This window comes from Fukomys damarensis, unplaced genomic scaffold (genome assembly GCF_012274545.1).
Source record: "Fukomys damarensis isolate Sample0158 unplaced genomic scaffold, DMR_v1.0_HiC HiC_scaffold_24, whole genome shotgun sequence".
Lineage (NCBI taxonomy): Eukaryota > Metazoa > Chordata > Mammalia > Rodentia > Bathyergidae > Fukomys > Fukomys damarensis.
The window spans coordinates 5,040,008-5,060,614 of NW_022900936.1; the positions used below are offsets into that span (position 1 = coordinate 5,040,008).

Genomic DNA, 20,607 nt, shown 5'->3' on the forward strand with positions numbered 1-20,607 from the left:
CCTCCTGCCTCAGCCTCCCATAGTGGCGGGAGTACAGCCACGCCAGTTCCCTCCAGAACACTTGCTATCCTCCACCCCGTGTCAGGGAGCAGTGTGTGTCCCTAATGGGGGCACCGTGACCTTCAGGGTGGGGGCGCAGCGACGTGACCCCCGCCGAGCTCGAGTTAGGGCGATTTTCTCCTCCTTACCGCCCTTCGCCTGGGCGTTTTTCAGAATGCATCTCAGAAGACTTAGGCGTTTTCTTATGAGTAGTGTTAGCAGTGATTTTTCAATGACATTTATGTCCACTGGGCAGTTACCTCGTTTTCTCAAACGTGAGACTGCGGAATTCTAACAAGGACCGTACCTTACACGTTGAGGGCCCCTTTCATGGAAAATAGTTAGCATCCCTCCCTCCTGTGTGTGTGTTAGTTATGGGGATTAAACGCAAGACTTCACACTGAAGTACATCCTTAGCACTTAAAATACACACACACACACACACACACACACAGTTTTTTTTTTTTTAATTTTGAGACAGCAACTCCTAAGTTGCTAGGTTGCCAAGACTGGGCACCCCCCTGCCTCAGCCTCCCGTAGTGCTTGGCTGGGTTCGGCTCCTCCTTTCCCTCTTCTGAGGGCTCTGGATGTGTCTAATTGTGTCCTCCTGGAGGCCTGGGCAGATTCACATTCAGTATTTTGTGGGCCGGAAAGCTCGGAGGTGGTACTTTCAGTTTCTCATGGCACATAGCCCTGTTTTCCTATTTTAGGGATTCAAGAGCAGCCAGTAGGTCCCTTGGGTAGTGGAAGTGTACATGCAGTAGTTTTATCCATTGGTTATCATCACCCTAATCTGTTATTTCTTTAGGGCTGTAATTAAGGCTTTATAAAATTAAATCGCATGTTTTCTCTGTTAGTGAAGGCACCAAGGTTACACAGATGGTGCCCTTTCTTCATGCTGTGCTCGTTGTAATTAAGTTGCTGCAGGTTCATCTTGTTTCTTGTGTTAGAGAGGTGCGGCTTCTTCGAAGACAGACAAAAACATCCCTGGAAGTTTCTCTGCTGGAAAAATATCCCTGTTCCAAGTTTATAATTGCCATAGGAAATAATGCAGTAGGTAAGTGAAAATGCGGAGGGCGATACATTTGTTGAAAGAAAAAAATAATGAAGTTACTTGTTTCTTCTCGTCACGTGAGGTCTCACATGTTGTTTAAAGTCTTGGCAGGTCGTCTTTGTTTCTGAGTCACTATGTCTCCTGTTCATGCATACCATCTTTGTGATAAACCTAAAAAATAAAACATCCTTGGCTTCAGGATCTTGGTACTCAGGGGCTGTTTCTAATGTGTTGCAGTATCTAGGTTTGCATATCTGAAAGTTAACAAATTCCTTTGAGGACATAGAGTATTCTGAAAATAACAGTCACTGATATTTTTGAGCACTTGCGTTCATGCCTGTATTTATTCACTTGGCGAATCGCTGTTTGCACGGTAGAACAGTGTAAGGTTTAGCCCTGTCCCCTTGCTTTGTAATTTCAGGGTGTTCAGGGGAGCATTTGGGCACCCTGGTTGTGAGGTACCGCTTGTCCTCGTGGAGGTTAGGAAGCACATGTAATTAACTGTTGACTCGTTCCTGTAGCGTTCTCCTGCATGCCGCGTTTCCGAAGACCGCTGCAGGCTGTGAGATGTGCGAGAGCCTGTCCACAAGACCCCAGTCACTGTTCTGCAGCGGTAGCATTCGCTGGGCTTCAGCAGCTATTTCCGCCCTGGGGTTCTTGGCTAACTTGAACTTGCTTTTTATTGAACAGAAAATATAATTTGCAGAGCCAAGCACTAAGCTACATACATTACTTCTTTCCGCAGCATTTTTGTCCTCCTTTGTTATGAATTCAGGAGTCTGGGAGGAAGTTGGATGTGCTAAACTCTGGAACGAGTGGTGTAGAACATCGGACTCTGTGCACGGGCTGTCCCCCACCGAGGCTTACTGTGTGTTTTACCGTCTCAAATCAAACCCTGCGGTACGTGGCATTTGCTCTGTCGGTCTGTCTGTCAGTCTGAGAGGTGGTCACCACGGCATCTTAGGGCGTGTTCGCTGCCAGCCCTCAGGTGCCAAGTCTCAGTTGCTTTCTCGGAGACTGTGGAAATTAACTGTAGAAATGGCTCGGCTCTGACATTTTAAAGCACACAGGCCCATAGCAGAGCAAGGGAAGAGTCGGTGAGTGTTTGTGTCGGCCAGCTTTTGGTCAGAGACACTCGAAACAGTCTGCTTATGGAGAGAGAAGGCTCGCTGTGGCTTACGGGTGGGTTTGAGTCCCTGATGGGCAGACTGCTGTCCAGGGAGTCAGTGGCAGAGCCATTCCCTGCTTGGCCAGGAAGTGAAAGGAGCAAGGCCAGGGTCCCACTTCTCAGCCCGCCACGCGTCCAGCTGTCCATTGAGTGGCTTCATCTCCTGACTTTTGTGGTGCCCCCCACAAGTGCTGGGTCAGGGGAGATTTGGGGAGGTGCTGAGCCCTAAGAAGCGCATGGGCCTTGCGGGGGGCTGTTCTACACCCGTCTGTAGCCACATCCCTAGGGTTGTGTATGAGGTAGTGGCAGCTTGGGTGTGTGTAAAATTTGACTTGGCCAAAAACCTTGAAATTTGGCTGTTTTAGGTTTTCCTCTGTCAGTGCAGTTGTTACGTCGCTGAAGATCAGCAGTATCAGTGGCTGGAAAAGGTAAGAGAAATGAAAACGAGTGACTAGGTAGGCTGTGGGAGTGGCTGGTCTCACTTAAACCTATGTGGGCAGATATTATGAGGTAATAAAAACCGAGTTGAGATCGTCTCCTCTGGTCAGAACAGCTGTCATCAAGAATATTTTTTTAAGAAAAGGAAATGCTGGTGAGGGTGCGGGAAGAAAGGCCCCGTCCACATTGCTGGCTAGACTGGACTGGCACAGGCACTATGTACACGGTGTGGCCTCGCCTCAGAACTGAAACCGCCTGTGTGTGGAGCTGCTCTGCTTCTCAGCGTGTCCCTGGAGGCATGGAGGTGCCTGGCTATCACTCCTGGCCTGTTCCCAGGGGCTGTGCTAGTGGAGGTGCCTGGTGTCTGCAGCGGGTGAGGTGGGAAAGCAGGAGGAAGCCCGATCATTGTGGGAAAGCAGGTGGAAATGGAGGCCAGTGAACTAGGACAAGTAAGCCAGGTTTAGACGAGTAGCCCATGTCGTCTGTCATATGTGGGCTCCAGGAGCTGGGGAAAGCAGAAGGGAGACTGATAGATAAGAAAAGGGTGGGTGGCAGGATGGACATAATCACAATTGCTGTGACTGCAAATGTAACAAACTCAGTATTCTGCAAGGTTAATATGTACTAATGAAACATCCAGGAAAGGAGTTTTGGGTGTCCTCTAAAATACTGTAGGAGTTTGTCAGAGTATAGAAAATGAAGGAACTCTTTAAACACAACCTAACGGGTGTAATCTATGCTGTGCTAAGGGTTCTAGGTCATGGAAACCAAAAAGCCAGTAGTGGTGGTATACGCCTGTAATCCTAGCATTTGGTAGGCTGAGGCAGTAGGAACTCTGCATATTTGTGGCCAGCCTGGGCTACTTAGTAAGACCTTATTTAAAAAAAAAAAAACAGAGGAAGAAAGAAATAAAAAACAGGGCTGGGGATATAGCTCAGTCGTACTGAGCCAACCTACAAGGGCAAGTTCCTGAGTTTGATTCCCTATAGCAGAACAAACATGGATGGTTGGGTTCTTTCCATCTGCCTTGTTATTATTTTGTTTGAAAGAAAAACAAGCTGAGTCACATAAAGGATCAGTGTCACAGCCAAGGGTGAAAACCCACAGTGATGACAAGGAGAGACTGGTTTTCGTTGGAGTGCACTTGTCCCTTGGCCACGGCTCCCTCCACACTCCAGGATGTGGTGCTCGCTGCTCTGGCACTAGCTGGTTCTTTGTCTGTTGGAAAATTGTGTGTAGTGTGTGCCCAGTAAGACGCATTTTTGAATGAAGGATTGAACTCAAGTAGGAATTCGAAAGAAAAGCTGTAATTTTGGCAGTCATAACCTTGCCTAAAATGGTCGAAGCCAGAAGTGTTTGAGATTTCAGATTTGTTTGCACACACACAGTTCCCTGGGGGTGAGACCAAGGTGTACAGCCACGCTCACTTGTGTTCCACGTTCACCTTACGTGTGCAGCCTCAAGGTTATAGGCAAAATATTCATGCAGTACTGTAATAATTTTGTGCTTGAAGCAAGGTTCATGGTGTGAAATTTTCCATCTGTGTTTTATGGGTGCTTGAAAATTTCCTTTTTTGAAATATTCTGAAATTTGGATTTTGGGATTAGGAATGCTCAACACTTATTTGTGTGTGGGTATGTGTTTATATGTGTGTGTATATATATATATATATATATTTTAAACTTTTATTTTTATAGCGCCGGGAATTGAACCTGGGACTTCAGGCATGCTAGGCAAGTGCTCTACCACTGAGCCACATACTTACTTTTAATGGACACAGAACTGTGCCTGTCTGGGTGTCTGCACAGCACGGTAATCCAGCTGACCGGCACACACGCCTTGCCTCCCTTGCCTCGTGTGATGAGGTGGGCCCCAGAGGCCTTCCGCGTTGGCCTCAGTGTCCAGTGGACGCTAGCACAGATATGAAAACTAAATGAATTGATATAAAATATTTGGTAAAGACCTATTTTAAGCGAGTTGACACACTTAGAAATGTTAATACTGATGTGCATTTCATTAAATGGAGAGTTCATTTCAGCAGATCCGTGAACCCTCTTACATGACTTTATATTCAGCGCATGTACGCGTGTTCTCCTGGGCAGAGGGTCAGATCTGAAGAGGTTACGAAATTAGTTTTTGTTTCTGTTTTTAACTTGTGTAGGTTGATACGTCAGTGCATTTATTTCTGTATTGTGGAACAAATTAACACATTTTAGATTTGGAAAAAATACAAAATTGTATTTCTGTGAACCCTCTTACATGACTTTATATTCAGCGCATGTACGCGTGTTCTCCTGGGCAGAGGGTCAGATCTGAAGAGGTTACGAAATTAGTTTTTGTTTCTGTTTTTAACTTGTGTAGGTTGATACGTCAGTGCATTTATTTCTGTATTGTGGAACAAATTAACACATTTTAGATTTGGAAAAAATACAAAATTGTATTTCTCTAGCAATATATACAGTACAGTTACATTCATTACTGGGATCTTGTACCTTTACATGACAGGTCTTGGTTCTCATTTTTTCCCCTTGTCCCTACCTAAAGCAATATATTTTAATCAGCCTTTTCTTCCCGGTGTTCTTTGGGTCTATTTTGGTGCTATCACCCAAATAACCCTGGTAATATCCACAGTTGAACAGTTCTTGAGTACTGTAGTACTATAGGGAGGAAAATAGGCCTGTGAGGAATGTTACCTTTCTTACATGGGATCTACCTAGTAACAAACTTACATGGTGTTAATTTTTGTCTTATTTACAAAGCTATGACATAAAAAAAATCATTTATGGCATTTAATAAATCTTAATTCGATTATTGCAAGTAGCCATCTTCATAAAATATTTTCAAACAATTTCAGTAAACTAAACTCTTGTTCCTTAAAAAAAAACAAACAAAAAACTTCTTTAAGTCACCTTAGATTTTATTAAAAGGTAGAGTGAGCCTGGGTGTCTGTCAGGCGGACATTCTTTAAATTGTACAAGAGGCCTCTGCCGGCCAAGTGGAACCTGTCTGTGGCTGTAACTCACAGCGCCTCCAGGCGGGAGCCTTTTTCAGACGCCCTTGGTGGCAGGCGAGGGCATGAACGTCACCGTGCTTGTGACTGACTTCGTGGCGGCCTCTGGTCAAGAGCGACTCATGGGTGCCTTGCTGCATGCACACGGTGCACTGCCCTGTTTTGAGATATAGAGTCTCACTGTAGTTCAGGCTGGCCTAGAACTTTCGGCCCAAGACCCTCCTGAGTGCTGGGATTACAGGTGGCAGCAAGCCCCATGCCTCGTTTCTTTGGTTTGATTTGAAGTCAATTTTGCGTTAGGTTTTTGGCTCTTGCCCAAAGAAGAACGTGCAGGTAACCGTGCTCACGTGTCGACACACCACCGACTATAAAAGCTCCGAACCCGCTGGCAGCCTGCCTTCTCCTTTCCTGAAAGCCCTGAAAACACAGAACTTCAAAGACCCGGTGTGTTGCTCCCTGCTGGAACAGCCGAATTTCGTGCACGACCTTCCCGCCGCAGGTAGGCAGGGCGGAGGTGCGTGACGTGACGTACCTGTATCACACGCAGCAAGCTCCAGCTTGTCCGTGCAGGTCACCGCCGGCCCACGGTGGCTGCGGTGTGAGTGCGGGACATTGGACTGGGCTTTCAGCTGTCCTGGAAGCAGAGCTGCCCGCCTAGAGCCACCTCCCAGGGCCCGGCGCTCTGTCGCCCTCGTGGACCGGGAGTGGCAGCAGAATTGGCAGGCGTAGGTGGGGCGTGAAGCCTCCTTACTGCCTCTGTGTTGGTGCTTTAACGTTTTCATCACCATCACCAATTACCCCTGGCCATCACGGCAGAAATAGATGGCCACTTGTTTTTCGGTAGTGTGTGCTTCGTATCACAAGCTTTTACATAATGTGATGGTGTGTTCAGCAGACTGCATTAAAGGAAGAGTTTTTACCTTTCACACAGGTACTGTGGATTGTTTATTACAGCCAGTGAAATCTTCATTTTGTAGCTGCTTAAAATTGTCTCCACATTACGTTCAGGAAGTACAAAGTAAAGATATCTGCAGAGGTGAAAGATTATTAGGAAAATAAGTTGCTTGTGAAAGAATTGGTTCATCATGGCAGTGTAGAGGCCACAGACGTGATTCAGTAACGCGGTTTTTTATCTTTAGAGCTGTTTAACTTAAAGGCGGTGTCATGGGAGACTCCAGCGGTTCCCCTTGTGTGTTCCCAGTGCTGAGCTACTGTCAGGTGTGGCAGCTCCCCGCGATCCTCTACCTGTGCTACACGGATGTGATGAAGCTGGACCTCCTGACGGTGGAAGCCTTCAAGCCCGTGCTCTCTTCCCGGAGCCTGAAAGGGCTGGCCAAGGTGAGGTTGGGCTCTGTCGGCGCCCCAGCGGCCTCAGCCCGGAGCCCTGGGTGGACGGCTGCCCATCCGAGCCTGGCAGGTTGAACTCGAGCGCCGCCCGCTCTTCCGCTGCACTTTTGCGACCCAGTGACTCCCACGTTCGTGTTTGAGGAGTGCAGTTCCTTGGGCGGACGGGTTCATTGCTCAGGGAGTTTGTGTAACCCATTAGTTATGCAACAGACGGTTGTGATGTTTGAGGAGGTCTGTGCAGGGCGGTGTGTGTCCGGTTGTTTCAACGTGGGTTCACCTAATTTTGGGGGGCTGGGTGTATGAAGATGAGAGAAGTAGAGAACCACATAACAAACCGCTGCCCTTCCCTGATCTGTGGACTCGCCCCTAAATACTTCGTCGGACACGCACGCAGTTGCCTGGAATTTCCGGTGGGGTGGTGACACCCTGCCTTCTCTCCTGCGTCCTGTCGGTCAAGAAGCACTTGAAAGGAAGGGGACTGGGAGTGGAGGCCAGCGGTGGAGCACTTGGCTCCATGCGTGACGCCCTGGCCCCGATCTGCACCCACGCACCGGGGAGTGGTGGTTACACACGTCCCGCGGCCGTCTCTTCCTGGGAAGGTGCCGAGACTTCGTGCTGAGCGCTTCCCAGGTTGTCCGCTCCGTGTGCTTTCGTTTCGGTGGCCCTGGCTCACTGCCTGCCCAGCCTGTGGACGAAGGCCCCCATCGGCCCTCTGCTGAGCTAGCGCAGGGTAGAGCGCCGTGGAGCACCTCAGCGGATCTTCCGCGTTAGCCCGCGGTGGGGATGCTGTGCGGGCAGGCTGATTCACGCGTGTTCGCCTGCACTTCAGCTCCTTTGGGCTGGGTGACTGCGCCGAGCGTCTCTTTGGGGTCGGTGCCGATGCGGGTCCCGTTCACCTCCGGCGGCAGGGCACTGGGGCTCACCAGCATCCAAAGGGGAGGCCTAAAGGCATCCCTTGTGCTGAGGAGAGCAGTTTGCGGTGAGGGTGGACGTCACACTGCAGAGCCCTGCGTTTGAGTGACTCCAACCCAAGTCGGTGCCTGGCTTCTGTCCCCGTCCAGCGGTGTGGGGACAGGTGTCAGTTACTCCGTGTAGTCACTGCCTGGGGCTCCAGAGCGGGCTGGTCACGCTGGGGTCTGTGTGGCCAGGCATGCTGGACAGAGGTCTCCTGGGGAAGAGGCACCTGGCAGAGCGGCCGTGCAGCCGGCCTCGCAGGGGGACGCGTGGAGGGGCGGAAAGTGCAGAGGTGGGGTGAGCTCGGTGCTGTGTTGCCACCTCTGACTGCTGTCTGACAACCTCCTGTCTCCTTCCAGAACATTCCCCAGAGCACAGAGACTCTGAAGAAGCTGACGGCGGCAAACGAGGTTCAGAGTAACATTTATACGTGAGCCTGGGTGTCTCGTGTCTGCCAGCACCCATCCCACGAAGGGGCGCAGTGAGCACTGCTTTGGGGTTTCTCAGGGGCTGTACTGTGGTGTGATAAGACAGAATAAACTTGAAACAGTGAATTCATCTCGTTCCTTTGTGACTGACACCGTTCACAGCGCAAACAAGCCGGGCATTTTTCTTTTGTCCACTAGGTGGGAGTATTGTTTTATTTGCAATTTGTAAGTTAAGGTTAAATTTATGAAAAGCTGCAGACATAAGCAGGTTGCATTAATACAGCACAATAGAGTTAGGTGCAAAAATTCTGTGTAATCTCTGGAAGCTTCCAAATAGGTGAAGTTTCTGGATATTTTACAAGACCCATGGTGTTGTTTTGTGGATAAAGTTTGATGATAGGGTAACAGAAGGTACCTTATATTCAAGATGAAACATTTGTGTAGCCTCACATTTGTGAGGCCAAGGTAGGAGGATGGCTGTGGCTTTGAGCGAGCGTTGGTCTACACCAGTGGTTGCGATCCTGTGGCGCACACGGCAGAGCAGGCTGTTTGTGTCACTGGAGGCCCTAGATGGCTCACATCACTGTCTACACAGTGTGTTCAAGGCCAGCTTGGACTGTTTTGCGAGACCGTCTCAGGGAGGAAGACATTTGTGCGACCGTCTCCAGGACCGACAGGTTGCCTCCCTGCCCGGGCTCCTTGCACGGTCGGCTGTGTGGCCTGTCAGCAGCGCTCGCTCCTCAGTGCTGTCACCGGAGTGGCTGGGGGCGGGACCAAGGTGCCCACACCTCCTGGGCACCATGCGCCGACGCCCTGGTGAGCATGGCTTCTGTGGAGTTGACGGATGCTCTTCTCCTTCCCCTCCTTCATAGTAATATTAGAGGCATTATATGATGTAGACTGGACAGCTCATTTGTATTTTCTGGACTCGCCCCTCTGTTCTTGGTGGTGCTTGGCACTGGTTGAATAAACTCAGCTTCTCGTAAGCAAGTGTGAGAAGCCCGGTGACGCATTCACAAGCATGCCGTTTCCCTCGTTGCAGGGTGCATGGGGCTAGCTTCGGGGCTCCTGGGTGGCATCAGGCTGGGTGAGATCTTGCAGGGGACCTGTGGAGGACTGGCGGCTACAGGAAAGGAAATTTGAAAATGCAGAGCGAGGAGCATTCCACCGAGAAGTTACTGAATTCTTGATCTTTTCCCCAAAGTAAATAACGAGCATATAAGGGATAAAGAACTTAGACCACAGGAAATTTTAAAAGCTGCATGAAAAAGAAGGATTTTGAAGCTGGGCACGGTGGCGCACACCTTTAACCACAGCACTCCTGGAGGCTGAGCAGGAGGCTCAAAGTTTGAGGCCAGCCTGGGCAACTTATTGAGACCCTATCTCAAATAGGATGTAGCTCAGTGGAAAGGCCCTGCGTCCAGTCCCAGTACTACAAGGAAATAAAGGGAGGAGGATGACAGTCTGTGGCTGTGCACAGTGGGCTGGCATCCCAGCCAAGACCCGTGAGCTTGGGGAGTCCCACCCCGTTATGCTGGGCTCTGTGCAGCCCGGCCGTCCTTCTCTGTGGAGGCTCTGTCTGAATCTCCATCTTCAGAGACTGTTGGCCATTCCAGCGGCTTAGGAATCGCAGTCCCACTGCTCTCGAAGAAACGCGAGAGGCCCTAGAAGAGCTGTCACTCAGCAACCTTCACTCCTCACATCGGCGCCACTCCACGGCCACTCTGATGGACAGGAACGTTGTCGAGTGGCTAGCGGGAGGCAGGAGTGTGGAGGAGGCCCCAGCAGGGCAGGACAAAGCCATGGTTCCGGCCCACCGGGGGGTGAAGCTGCTGACTGAGGCATGAGCAGGAACATTTCTACTCATTAGAAATCACCCGCCCTCTGAGCCTTAGTTACTTTCTTGCTGCTGGAACACAATACCAGAGCTCACAAGTCAGAGAGGGAGAGGTTCATTTTGGCTGTTTGTAGAGGCTTCGGTCCACAGTTGGCTGGCTCCAGGGCCTGGCAGAGGAGAATCAGCTCATGGTGTGGCAGTGGGGAGTAGGGAGATCGTGGGAGGAGGACGCGGGAAAGAGACACTTCCGGGCCATGTCCCCAGGGCCCACCTCTTCCTATCAGGCTTCCCAGCCCAGCATCACACCCAGCTCTAAACCCACAGGGCCAATCCAGAACCACACGCCCATGGCCCAGCCGCCTCCCAGAAGCCCCACCTGTGAACACCCGAGGCTCTGGGGCCGCTCATGCAAGCATTCTGTCGCATTCTGTCGCAGCAATGCAGAGCGGGCTGAGACAATGCTTTTTCTCCTCCGAGTGCCATCTTCCCTCTTCTCCACGCCAGTGGAGATTCCTCCTGAGTTGGGTTCAAGCCTGGCAGTCCTGACGGGGGCAGCAGGGTGGCAGAGAGAAGAGGGGAGAAAGCGAAGCTGCCCTGCGCCGCTGGGCTCCTCGCTGTGCGGGAAAGAGGGCTCTGGGTACAGTGGGCTTCGAGAAGAGCTCAGGAGGTGGAGTCGGAGCCTTGGCAGCCTCCATCTCCAACTTGTGGTCCACGACGTGGGTTTGCCATGGATACCCAGATATGAAAAGTGTTGCCACTCCTGTTTGGCGACCACCTTAACTCAGGGACCCTCTGGCACTGCGTCAAACACCGCAACACAGAGACAGACCTCTCCACATTCTCTGCCCATTGTTTTGATTTTAGTGAAATCCCAGGGCAATACTGATCCTTGCAGGCACCTGAGAAAAGGAAAGAAGGGGAGATGTGAATTGAGTCATTTTGATTGTTCTGTTTTTTTTCTTTTTTGGCTTTTTGAGACAGGGTCTCACTATGTAGTTGAGACTGACCTGGAAGTCACTATGTAGCGCAGGCTGGTCTCAAAGTCACAGCGATCCTCCTGCCTTAGCCTCCTGAGTGCTGGGATTACAGGTGTGCGTCACCACGCCTGGCTGTTTGTTTTTGAGTTTCTCAATATGTAATCCAGGCTGGCATTGAACTCACAGTGATCCTCCTGCCACAGCCTCCTAGTGTCATTTTGATTACTGTTAACAGGTCCTGCAAGAACCATTAGAGTCACCCTGCAGGCTGACCAGACTGGCTTCGTGGTTACAGATTATGAGACGGAGGAAGTCCAAGGTGTCGGTGAAGCCAACTAGGTGTGGTTACTTAAGCATAACTAAAAACACATAAGTGAAAGCTCCCTCCCCCTCCCACAGCTTCCTAGACACCTGGATGTGCAAGGTCCCTTTCACCTGTGTCTGTCCCTAAAGGTGCAACCACAGTGAACCACCCAGTCCTTGCCTTTCCACCAGCTGTGGGGGGGCATGCGGCTCCTTGGTCCATGGCGATTGGTCCCAGCCTCAGCACATTGGTCCAATCAGGGGAGCCCAGGGCTGCTGCTCCTCCATCCAGGAAAGAGGAGATTCTTCTCTGGATCTGAGAGGCTCCCTGGACCCTGGGGCTGCCCACTCCAAAGGTGGCTGTAGGACAGGGCTAGCCCACAGGGATGGACCCGAGGCACCCGAGTGCCTGGCCAAGCTGCACAGGGCCCTCCCGTTATGTGACAGCAGATCCTCTGACTGTCATTTTCTATGTAGATGTCCCCAGGAGCCTCTGTGCTTGCAGGCAGGGCTATGGAAGTGACTGGATTGCAGGGCTCATAGCCGATTTGCTCTTGGGAGGGGGCTGGTCAGAAGAGGTGGGTCCCTGGGCCTCCTCTCTTCCCTCCACTTCCTGTCCCCACGTTGTGAGCAGCTCTCCTCCACCAGGCCCCTGTGCTGTGCCACTTGCCTTGAAGCCAGCTGACCATGGACTGAAAATGTGAGCCTAAGTAGCCTGTCTCCTTCAAAGTCGTGGCTGTCCAGTACTTGTCACGTGACAGGGACTGCCTTTGCTAGTTGTGCTGGGTGTCCTGTGAGCAGCCACCCCAGGCAGCCCCAGGGGAGCACTCTCTACCAACCCACTGTCACGGCAGCTGGAGCGAGCATTTCAGAGGTGAGGGGGACCGATTCCCCGGGTCCCTTAGCAGCTTCCTGCTCCACCGTGTGTGAGCCCTAAGGACCCACTGCCATCGTGGAGGGACGAGGAGCCAGGAGACAAGTATGAAATGACACACTGCTCGAAGACGCTTGTCTGGAGCCACTGGCAAAATAACCAAAGGTAAGGCAACAGAAGAGAAAAATTTACTCATGGAAACTGATGTTGTTACTTCCTCTCCTCCTCCCCCTCCTTTCTTCCTCCTCCTCCTGTTCTTTCTTTTCTTTCTTCTCCTCCTCCTCTTCTTTCCACTGCCTCCTCTTTCCTCCTTATCTTTTTTTTTTTTTGTATCCCAGGCTGGCCTTGAACTTGCAGCAATTCTCCTGCCTCAGCCTCCCAAGTGCTGGGATCACAGGTGTGTGCTACCATGACAGCTACTGAAAACTATGACTGTAGCGGGTAAAAGCAGTCAGTTTGTGGCCTTGAAGGAGTCGGGAGATCCAGGCTATGAGAACAAAAACATTTTTAGTCTTCATGCGCCTCCCTCCCCGGAGCCTCCTGGGAGACACGAGCACCCTTTCATCTGACGAGGTGACTTTGAAGGTGTCCTGGGAAGCCTGGAGTGGGGCTGGTCCTGCAACGGGGATCCGATGCTGCTCCATCCTGGGGAGGAGAGGAGGGCAGAGTCTGAGCCGATACCTTATTGTGCTTTGGGACCCCTAAACATACCTAGGACCTGGGGAGAAGGTCTGGGTGTGCGGGGGACCCAGAAAGGACCCGGAAGCCCCGACCCCACCCCAGCATCATGCCTGAGTTGTCCTTTTAAATGGACTGGCGAGCACAGGGACTGAGACTGTGCCCTGGGTCTTGTGTGCTGTTAAGCAGACAGTCTCACCCAAGACGGGGACGGGGGTACCCCTGACTTAGCCCCAGGAGACCTGGCCTTGGGATTGATAATCTGAAGTGGGGTATGGACTTGTGAGGGCCAGAGGTGTCCAAGGGGCCAGAGCTAAGTTAGCCTGTGGGGCCCCGGGTCGGGGGGCAGCGCATCCCTCCTGGTCTCCTGTGGCTTCCAGGCCCTGTGCGGATTTGCATGAAGTGCCAGCCAGGCCCGGGAGGGGCGAAGCAGGACCAACAGTGTCACGCACGGCCCTGCGGGACTTGGGGTGCGCTGGGGTGGGGTGGGGACAGTGGTGACAACTTGGCACTGTGTGGGGTGAGCCCGACTCATACAGGACGGGGGAGGGACACCTGGCTTCTCGAGCACGTCCATCCCAGGCCACCGGGCAGCGGGTGCTGTGGGACTCTGCTGGCAGACCTGGGCTGGGAAGGGAGCGGCCAGTGCTGTGTAAGAGGCGGGGAGTGTGGGCCGCCTGCTTTCTGGGGCATTGTGGGTTCACAGCAAAATGGAGTGGAAGATACAGAGCTTCTGCCCCTGTCCTCCCCGTACCACCTCCCCCGGGTACATTGTGACAAGGCACACGCCCCGGCGGCATCAGGCTCAGGCCGGGTGGTGTGCACTCCGTGTTTGGGCACAAGTGTAATTACGACTCCACTCTCTCCTGAGAGTCTTTAGTTACACTGTCCTTGCCAAACATCTCTCTGTCACGGTCATTTTGACTTTTGGGAAGAGCCAGAAGTTGCATGGCGTCAGATCCGGTGACTAAGGAGGCTGAGGACACAGCGTCGTGTCTTTACAAGCTGCCTTTCTGTTGACGCGTGGCAGCAGCATTCCCCACGAAAGAGGAGCCCAGAGCTGCTGCAGGAAACGGCGAGGACCATGGGATGAGTGTGCTCCAAGTGGTGGGGAGGATTTTCTGAGGGATTTGCATCAGTGTGTCGTTTACTATAATAGATCTTTAAAAATTTCAACACACACTGTCTTTTTGGGAGCTAGAGTCTTGCTGTGTAGTCCAGGCTGGTCTCAAACTCACAGTGGTCCTCCTGCCTCAGCCTCCTGAGTGCTGGGATTATAGGCGTGCGCCACCATGCCCAGCTACACTGTTTTTGATCATCCCTGGCAGAATCGTGCAGAGCAGCTCCACTGCCCCCTGGAGCTCTGTGCTAAGCTCTCCCCTCCCTCCCTCCCACTGGACTCCCGGGGTCCTCCCGTGACCTCAGGTAACCTTTATGCATGCGCGGTTCCTCCCACTTCCCCTTTGCAGCTCTGTCACTGAACAGAACTTGTCTGTGTCCTCTGCGGTCCTTCCCCACAGAGGAAAAAACCCCAGCCAGGAGGCAGGGAAAAGTCTGGGGACACCTGTGGGCGTGTCAGTGCCAGCGTGGTTCTCTGTGCTTCTTCCCCGACCTCAGATTCAAGGCGAGGTGTGAGTTCGCGCATGGCCTAATCCTGCGCTCACTGCGGGGCCGGGAGGGGGTGACACACAGAACCCAAGGACATGCTGGCTGTTTGCCGCCTCACATGGTGTGGTTAGTGGTTTCCCCAAACAGCTATCAGTGGCCTGGGAGATCCCTGGGCAGCGGCTGACGAGGCCCACACCTGTGCTCTCAGCACCACGGGAGGCTGACGCAGGATTGCAAGTTCAAGCCCAGCCTGGGCTACTTCAGCGCACCAGAGACTCAGGCTCAAAACAGAGAAATAAAAATAGGGCAGGAGGTGGCACTCGGTGCAAAGGTTGTGGGGTCAGGTCCCAGTACCTCCCCGCCATGTCACCATCACAGATATAACAACGGGAAAGTTAAAAGTTTTGCAAAAATTACTCCAGCATGACACAGGGACATAAAAGGAGCGTGTGCTCTTGGGGAAACCGTGCCAAGGCCCTACACAGAATCCTGTGGGCCTCACCCACACTCGGGGCAGAGACCCTAGGGCACCTTGGCCTCCCTAGGAGTTTATTCCAGAGAAAGAAAGTTGATTTTGGAGAACAGCAGGCTGTCAGCCCCACCAGTGCACATTGCAAATATTTTCCTCGGCAGTGGAAAAATTGCAAGGCTGAAGATGGGCTTCATATTTAATTAAATCAGTTAGTCATTTTTTTGGTACTGGGGTTCAGACTCGGGACCTTGAGCTTGCGAGGCATTGTCTCCCTATTTAATTTTTGGTTATTTTGTGGTTGGTGTTTTAAGTTTGCTTAAGGTATGCAAGTCAAGTTTACCAACATTTTCCTTTACAGCTTGTAAGATTTGCTATGATGCATCCCCTGCGCGAAAGGCTCCCCCCGTAAGGTTACAGAAGATTCTATCCATGTTGCCTCCTACGATGACTCATTTTATTATGGTTGAGCATCTCATTTTTTAGAGCATTTTCTTCATGACAGGGCTAATTTGTTTATATAAACTCTTTTGCTGCTGACTTATGTGAAAGCTATTTGTTCCTGATTTTGCTAATCAGTGACTTTTTAAAGAGAAGTGAGATTTCAGCAAATTATTTTCACCCTTTAATATGCAATTCTTAGCACAACTCTAGAATAAGCAATAAAGTTTCATGGAAAGCTGTTTTTTGGTGCAAAATTGGTAACCTTTATGTGTGGTCAGTGGTACACTGGCTCGTGTCAGCCTTTCTCACCCAGGGCACAACCTCCTGTGGCCGCAGGGCTAACTGTGATGTCACCATCTGTTTATTTCCAAGTAGGAAGTTGCCAGGGTGCCCGTGGGTCCACTCACTTACGGTCACTTCCCCACAAGCAAAGCCTCAGCCATTGGGAAGTCCCAGAGAAACCCAGTCTTTCCCTTGAGCAGAGATTCCTTGAACTCCTACTCTGGTCATGACATTGTATGCAAAACAGGCAACTGCTGGTAAAAATAGTTTGGAAAGTAGTTGGTCATGTGGTGCACGCCTGTGATCCCAGCACTCAGGAGGCTGATGCAGGAGGATCACTGGAAGTTCAAGACCAGCCTGGGCTACATAATGAGTTTAAGGCCAGCCTGAACCACAGAGCAAGCCCCTGTCTCAAAACCAACCAACCAAACGAAGTTTAGGAATTGTAGCCAGTACAATAAAGGTCACCCATGTTTTAGCTCTACATTTGTGATAATATTATAATATTCCAGTATTCTTCACACAACCAAGCACCAAAACCTTCAGTGTGGCCAACCAGGGCCCTGGCATCTGGACTAGAGGCTAAAGGATGGAGGAAGGAAGAGACCCCACACATTTCCCTACCCAACACTTTCTAGAATCTATAATGGCCTGTATTTTCTCACCAGGCACAGGTGTCCACAGCCATGTGGGCAGTGGATACAAACCCATATGTATGTATGTTTGTATGTATGTGTGTAAAGGCATATATTTATTGAGACAGGGTCTCACTGTGTCGATCAGGCTGGCCTCGAACTCGTGACAGTCCTCTTGCCTCAGCCTCCCAAGTGCTGGGATTATAGGAGTAATCAGATTTTCAGAGACAGAAAGCAGAACGGTGGGAGAGAGGGGCATGGGAGGTCCTTGTGAAGGAGACAGAGTTTCTGCTTAGCAGGGAAAGTTCTGGAGCTGGATGGTGGTGATGGTGAGCAACAGGAGGGCACTTAACACAGTTGGATTCCATGACAAAAATCAATCAAGATGGTAAACGTTAGGTTAGGTGCATTTACCACGATAAAAAGTTGAAAAAAACTCAACTTACAAGGGCAATGCATATATAATACAGCTGCAATTTGTACAAGGAAATACATTTGTGCTGTGCCTAAGGAGTTCTGAGAGAACAGAATAGACAACTGCTTGGCAGTGGGGATACTGGGAAATCAAAGACACTGCTGTTTCGTTGTGTAGTTTCTGGTGCTGTTTGAAAATTTAATTTGTGATGTGCAGGTCTTGGTTTTATTGTTGATTTTGAGATAAGTTCTTGCAAAGTTGCTGCGTTGCCCAGAGTAGACTGGAGCTTGAGATCCTCTTGCCTCAGCCTCCCCAGAGGGCTGGGATTGCAAACATGCACTACCTTCCCAGCTATAGTTAGTTTTAAACGTCAAGCGAACTTTCTACCTGGTGTCGTCTTCCATGAGTTCTCTAAATCATAGCGGGACCAGCGGTTGAGAATTTTACTGATTCCTTTTGCTGGTGTCTGCTGCAATATTTTGAGCTGCTGGGCTTGGTTTCTTTTACAAAAGTCCACGTTTTAAAGGATAATAATTTAAAGCAGAGCAGCCAGGGTAAATTTTAAACTTTCGTTAGATTGCATTTGAATGACTTGATTTAATATAGAAGAGCACATGCCTCCCACAAGGGCCAGGGATTTAGTTCAGTGTTTCTGGCGTCTGCCTCGCCAAGTACGAGGACCCGAGTTCGATTCCCTGGTACCAAAATTCGTCCCCAGCTCTCAGCCACCGGAAGCGGAAGCAGGCGCTCGAAACTTCCGCGAGCGCGGGCCGGGGTCCTGAGTGTTTCCATGGCTTGGGGGCGGGGAAGGTCTGCAGGTCACGTGACTGGCACATTCCCATGGCATCGGCCCTTTGGGTCATCAGTCATGGGGATAAAACTAAATTACCCAGTGGGTAAAAAGGAATGTTAAATAAGATGTTGCCTGTAGGATTGGTACTGAGGATCAGACTCGGAGACTGTACTTGTGAGGCAGGCGGTGGAACCGCTGAGCTAAATCCGGGCCCCAAACCGTTTATTTTTATTAGTACATGTGTGTAGTACATGTTTGCATTCCTTGCATGGAGGTGGTGCACGACACACGTACACATGTACATAACACATCTTAATTCCTGTTTTCATCTTCTTTTCTTCCCCTCCCTTCCTTCATGCCTTAATCCCTTACCGCTTTGAGAAAGATCTACCATATCTCCCTACTTCCCAGTATCTATCTTTAATTTTCGGTTTCTGTATAAGAGAAACCATGGGATACTTAAACTTGTGAGTCTGATTTATTTCACTTAACATTATGGTTTCAAGGTGCATCCATTTTCCTATAAACAACTCAAAGTCTATCCTTCATGACAGAGTAATACTCCATACCACGTTCGTCCATTCATCCATTGATGGACACGAAGGCCACTTCTAAGATTTAGCTATTGTGGGTTGTGCTGCTGTAACGTCAGGGGTGCCTGGATCACTGCATTGTGATGTCTAGTGAGAAGATACCTAGAAGGGAAATAGCTAGTTGAGTTTCTAGTTTTAGTTTTCTGGCACATTTCTGAAGTGATTGTACTGGTTTAGATTCCTGCTGACAAGATAGCTTTGCCAGTGGTCATTATTATCAGATTTCTTGACAATGGCCATTCTTCCTGGAGTAAAATGGAATCTCAGTGTTTTATTTATTTATTTGGGACCAGGGATCGAAATTGGGTCCTTCCGCTTGCACGGCAGGCAGCAGAACCTCTGAGCTAAATCCCCGGCCCTTTGGTGGTATTTGAATGTGCATTTCTCTACTGGCCAGTGATGTTAAGTGTCTTGGGTCATTATTGGCCTCCTGTACTTCTCCTGAGAAGGGTCTGTTCATTTCACTTGCCCCTTTTCTGATTGGGTCTTTTAATCTGTTTGCGTTATTTCTGTAGTCCAGACGTGAGTCCTCTGTCTGAGGAATCACTGGCAGACCTGTCTCCTGTTCTGCAGGCTTCTCTCCACTGTCTTGGCTGTTTCTGTGCAGAAGCTTTTTCGTTTGATATGATCCCGTTTGTTGATTCTTAGTACTGTTTGCAAGAATACATTTTTATCTCCTCTGTGGTTCTGCATGAGAGCCTTGGTGTGGGAGCGGCCGTGGGCGACTGGATGAAGGCGACAGGGACAGGACGGGACAGGGACGGGATGGGGCAGCCCCTGCTGACGAGGGAGGAATTGTGGGTGCAGGGTCTCCTCTTGCCCTCTCCCTCAGGTAGCTTGTCCTTCTCTGCTCTGATGGGCCCCAAACAGAATTGTTTAGTCTCAGTCTTTTGCCAGATGCCTGTCCTTAAGTCGCGACCCGTCACACTGCGGCAGAAGGGGTCCGGGCCATGGCAGGCTGCCCCCCCACATGTCCTGCGCCCCGAGATGCTGAGCAGCGCCCCAGGCCTCCACCTCCTGCCAGCAGCACCCTCTTCCGCTTGTGCCAACCAAAGGCGTTGCCCAGTGTCCCCCAGGGGGCGCTGCCCCAGGGTTGAGGACTTTGGAGGGTGCAGCTGAGAGAGGCAGGGTGCACCCACAAAGGCTGGCGCGGGCCGAGGTGGGTGGGGCTGCTTTGCGAGGGGACCCCCGTGCTCCACTTGAGCCGGTCTGGCAGGGTGGTTCCCGAAGGGGCGCCCCGCACCGCCATCCTGGGGGTTGTGCGACTTGAAGCCACGCTTCTTGAGGGTGGAGGAAGTTGAGCATCTTTTCAAAGGCTTCACTTTTGTAATGTGAGGAAAACCGGACATGTCTGCCTATGTGTGTGCACATGTGTAAAAAGGGGGAGTTGTGAACATAGAAACACGAGCATAGTGTGAAGAGTGAGCGTGGCGGTGCACACCTGTAATCTCAGTACTCTGGGAGGCTGCGGCACGAAGAACGAAAGTTCAAGTCCCAACTGAGTGGTTTAGGAGAGCCTGTCCCAACCAAACAGGGCTGGGGATATAGTAGCTCATTGCAAAGGCCCTGGGTTCAATCCTCAGTGCTGAAAAAAAAAGTGAATTAGAAGAATTGTAGGGGGGATCCTGGGTCCATCCAGCTGCTCCCGGGACCAGGCCAGCACCCCAGATGGGCAGCCCTTAATCTCCCAAGCATTCACGGGAGAGGGGCGCCTTCACACCTTAGGGGCCCTGGGTCCCCTTCTTGCATTGCTTGCGTCCACGGAGCCGCGAGGAGCCGCTAGGTGGCGCTGAACCCTGAGGTTGAGGGACTGTGGCACTTGCCACCCCCCTCCCCCAGGGCTGTGGGGACCTGCTGGGCCCTTGCTTGGCCGCCCAGCGCCAAGGCTCACAGGTGCTGCTGCAGGAGGTATCTTATGTACATGGAAATGTCACCAGGGACACGGTCCTTGCAGGTCAAGGTGGGAAAGCAGCAGTCCCCTCCCCCGCCCATCGCCAGGTGCCGGGTCCCACCTTCATGGCTCAGGTAGTGGTGGCACTCGCTGTTGTCACTGCTGCTTTTTAGTGGCTTATTCTTGATAATGCTTGAAGATGAGGGGCAGGACCTCGTCTCCCCTCTTCTGGGTCACATAGGGCACCCCAACAGCTTCCCACGGAAAGTGAGAGCCAGGCCTGGCTGAGTGACTAGGCCCCGCCCTGGGGGGCACCCAGGTGGCCCCGAGTCATTCCGAGAGGGCCCTTCTGTCGACACACGGTTCTCAT

The 20,607-nt window shown here is 51.2% G+C and overlaps 1 protein-coding gene across 2 annotated transcripts; it reads left to right on the forward strand.

Annotated features, from left to right (window-relative positions):
- The first annotated feature begins 903 nt into the window (after positions 1-903).
- Positions 904-8,577, forward strand: Psmg1 (proteasome assembly chaperone 1). 2 transcript variants are annotated; one of them, XM_010636540.2, is made up of 6 exons: positions 904-1,096; positions 1,869-1,993; positions 2,627-2,689; positions 6,010-6,208; positions 6,911-7,047; positions 8,370-8,577. In XM_010636540.2, exons 1-6 carry the CDS (start codon positions 919-921, stop codon positions 8,442-8,444), a joined length of 777 nt encoding a protein of 258 aa, XP_010634842.1. In that variant the 5' UTR covers positions 904-918; the 3' UTR covers positions 8,445-8,577. The 2 variants fall into 2 exon arrangements, with proteins under 2 accessions (XP_010634842.1, XP_010634841.2); XM_010636539.2 differs by having other exon boundaries at positions 969-1,096; positions 1,839-1,993; positions 8,370-8,573.
- The last annotated feature ends 12,030 nt before the right edge of the window (positions 8,578-20,607 follow it).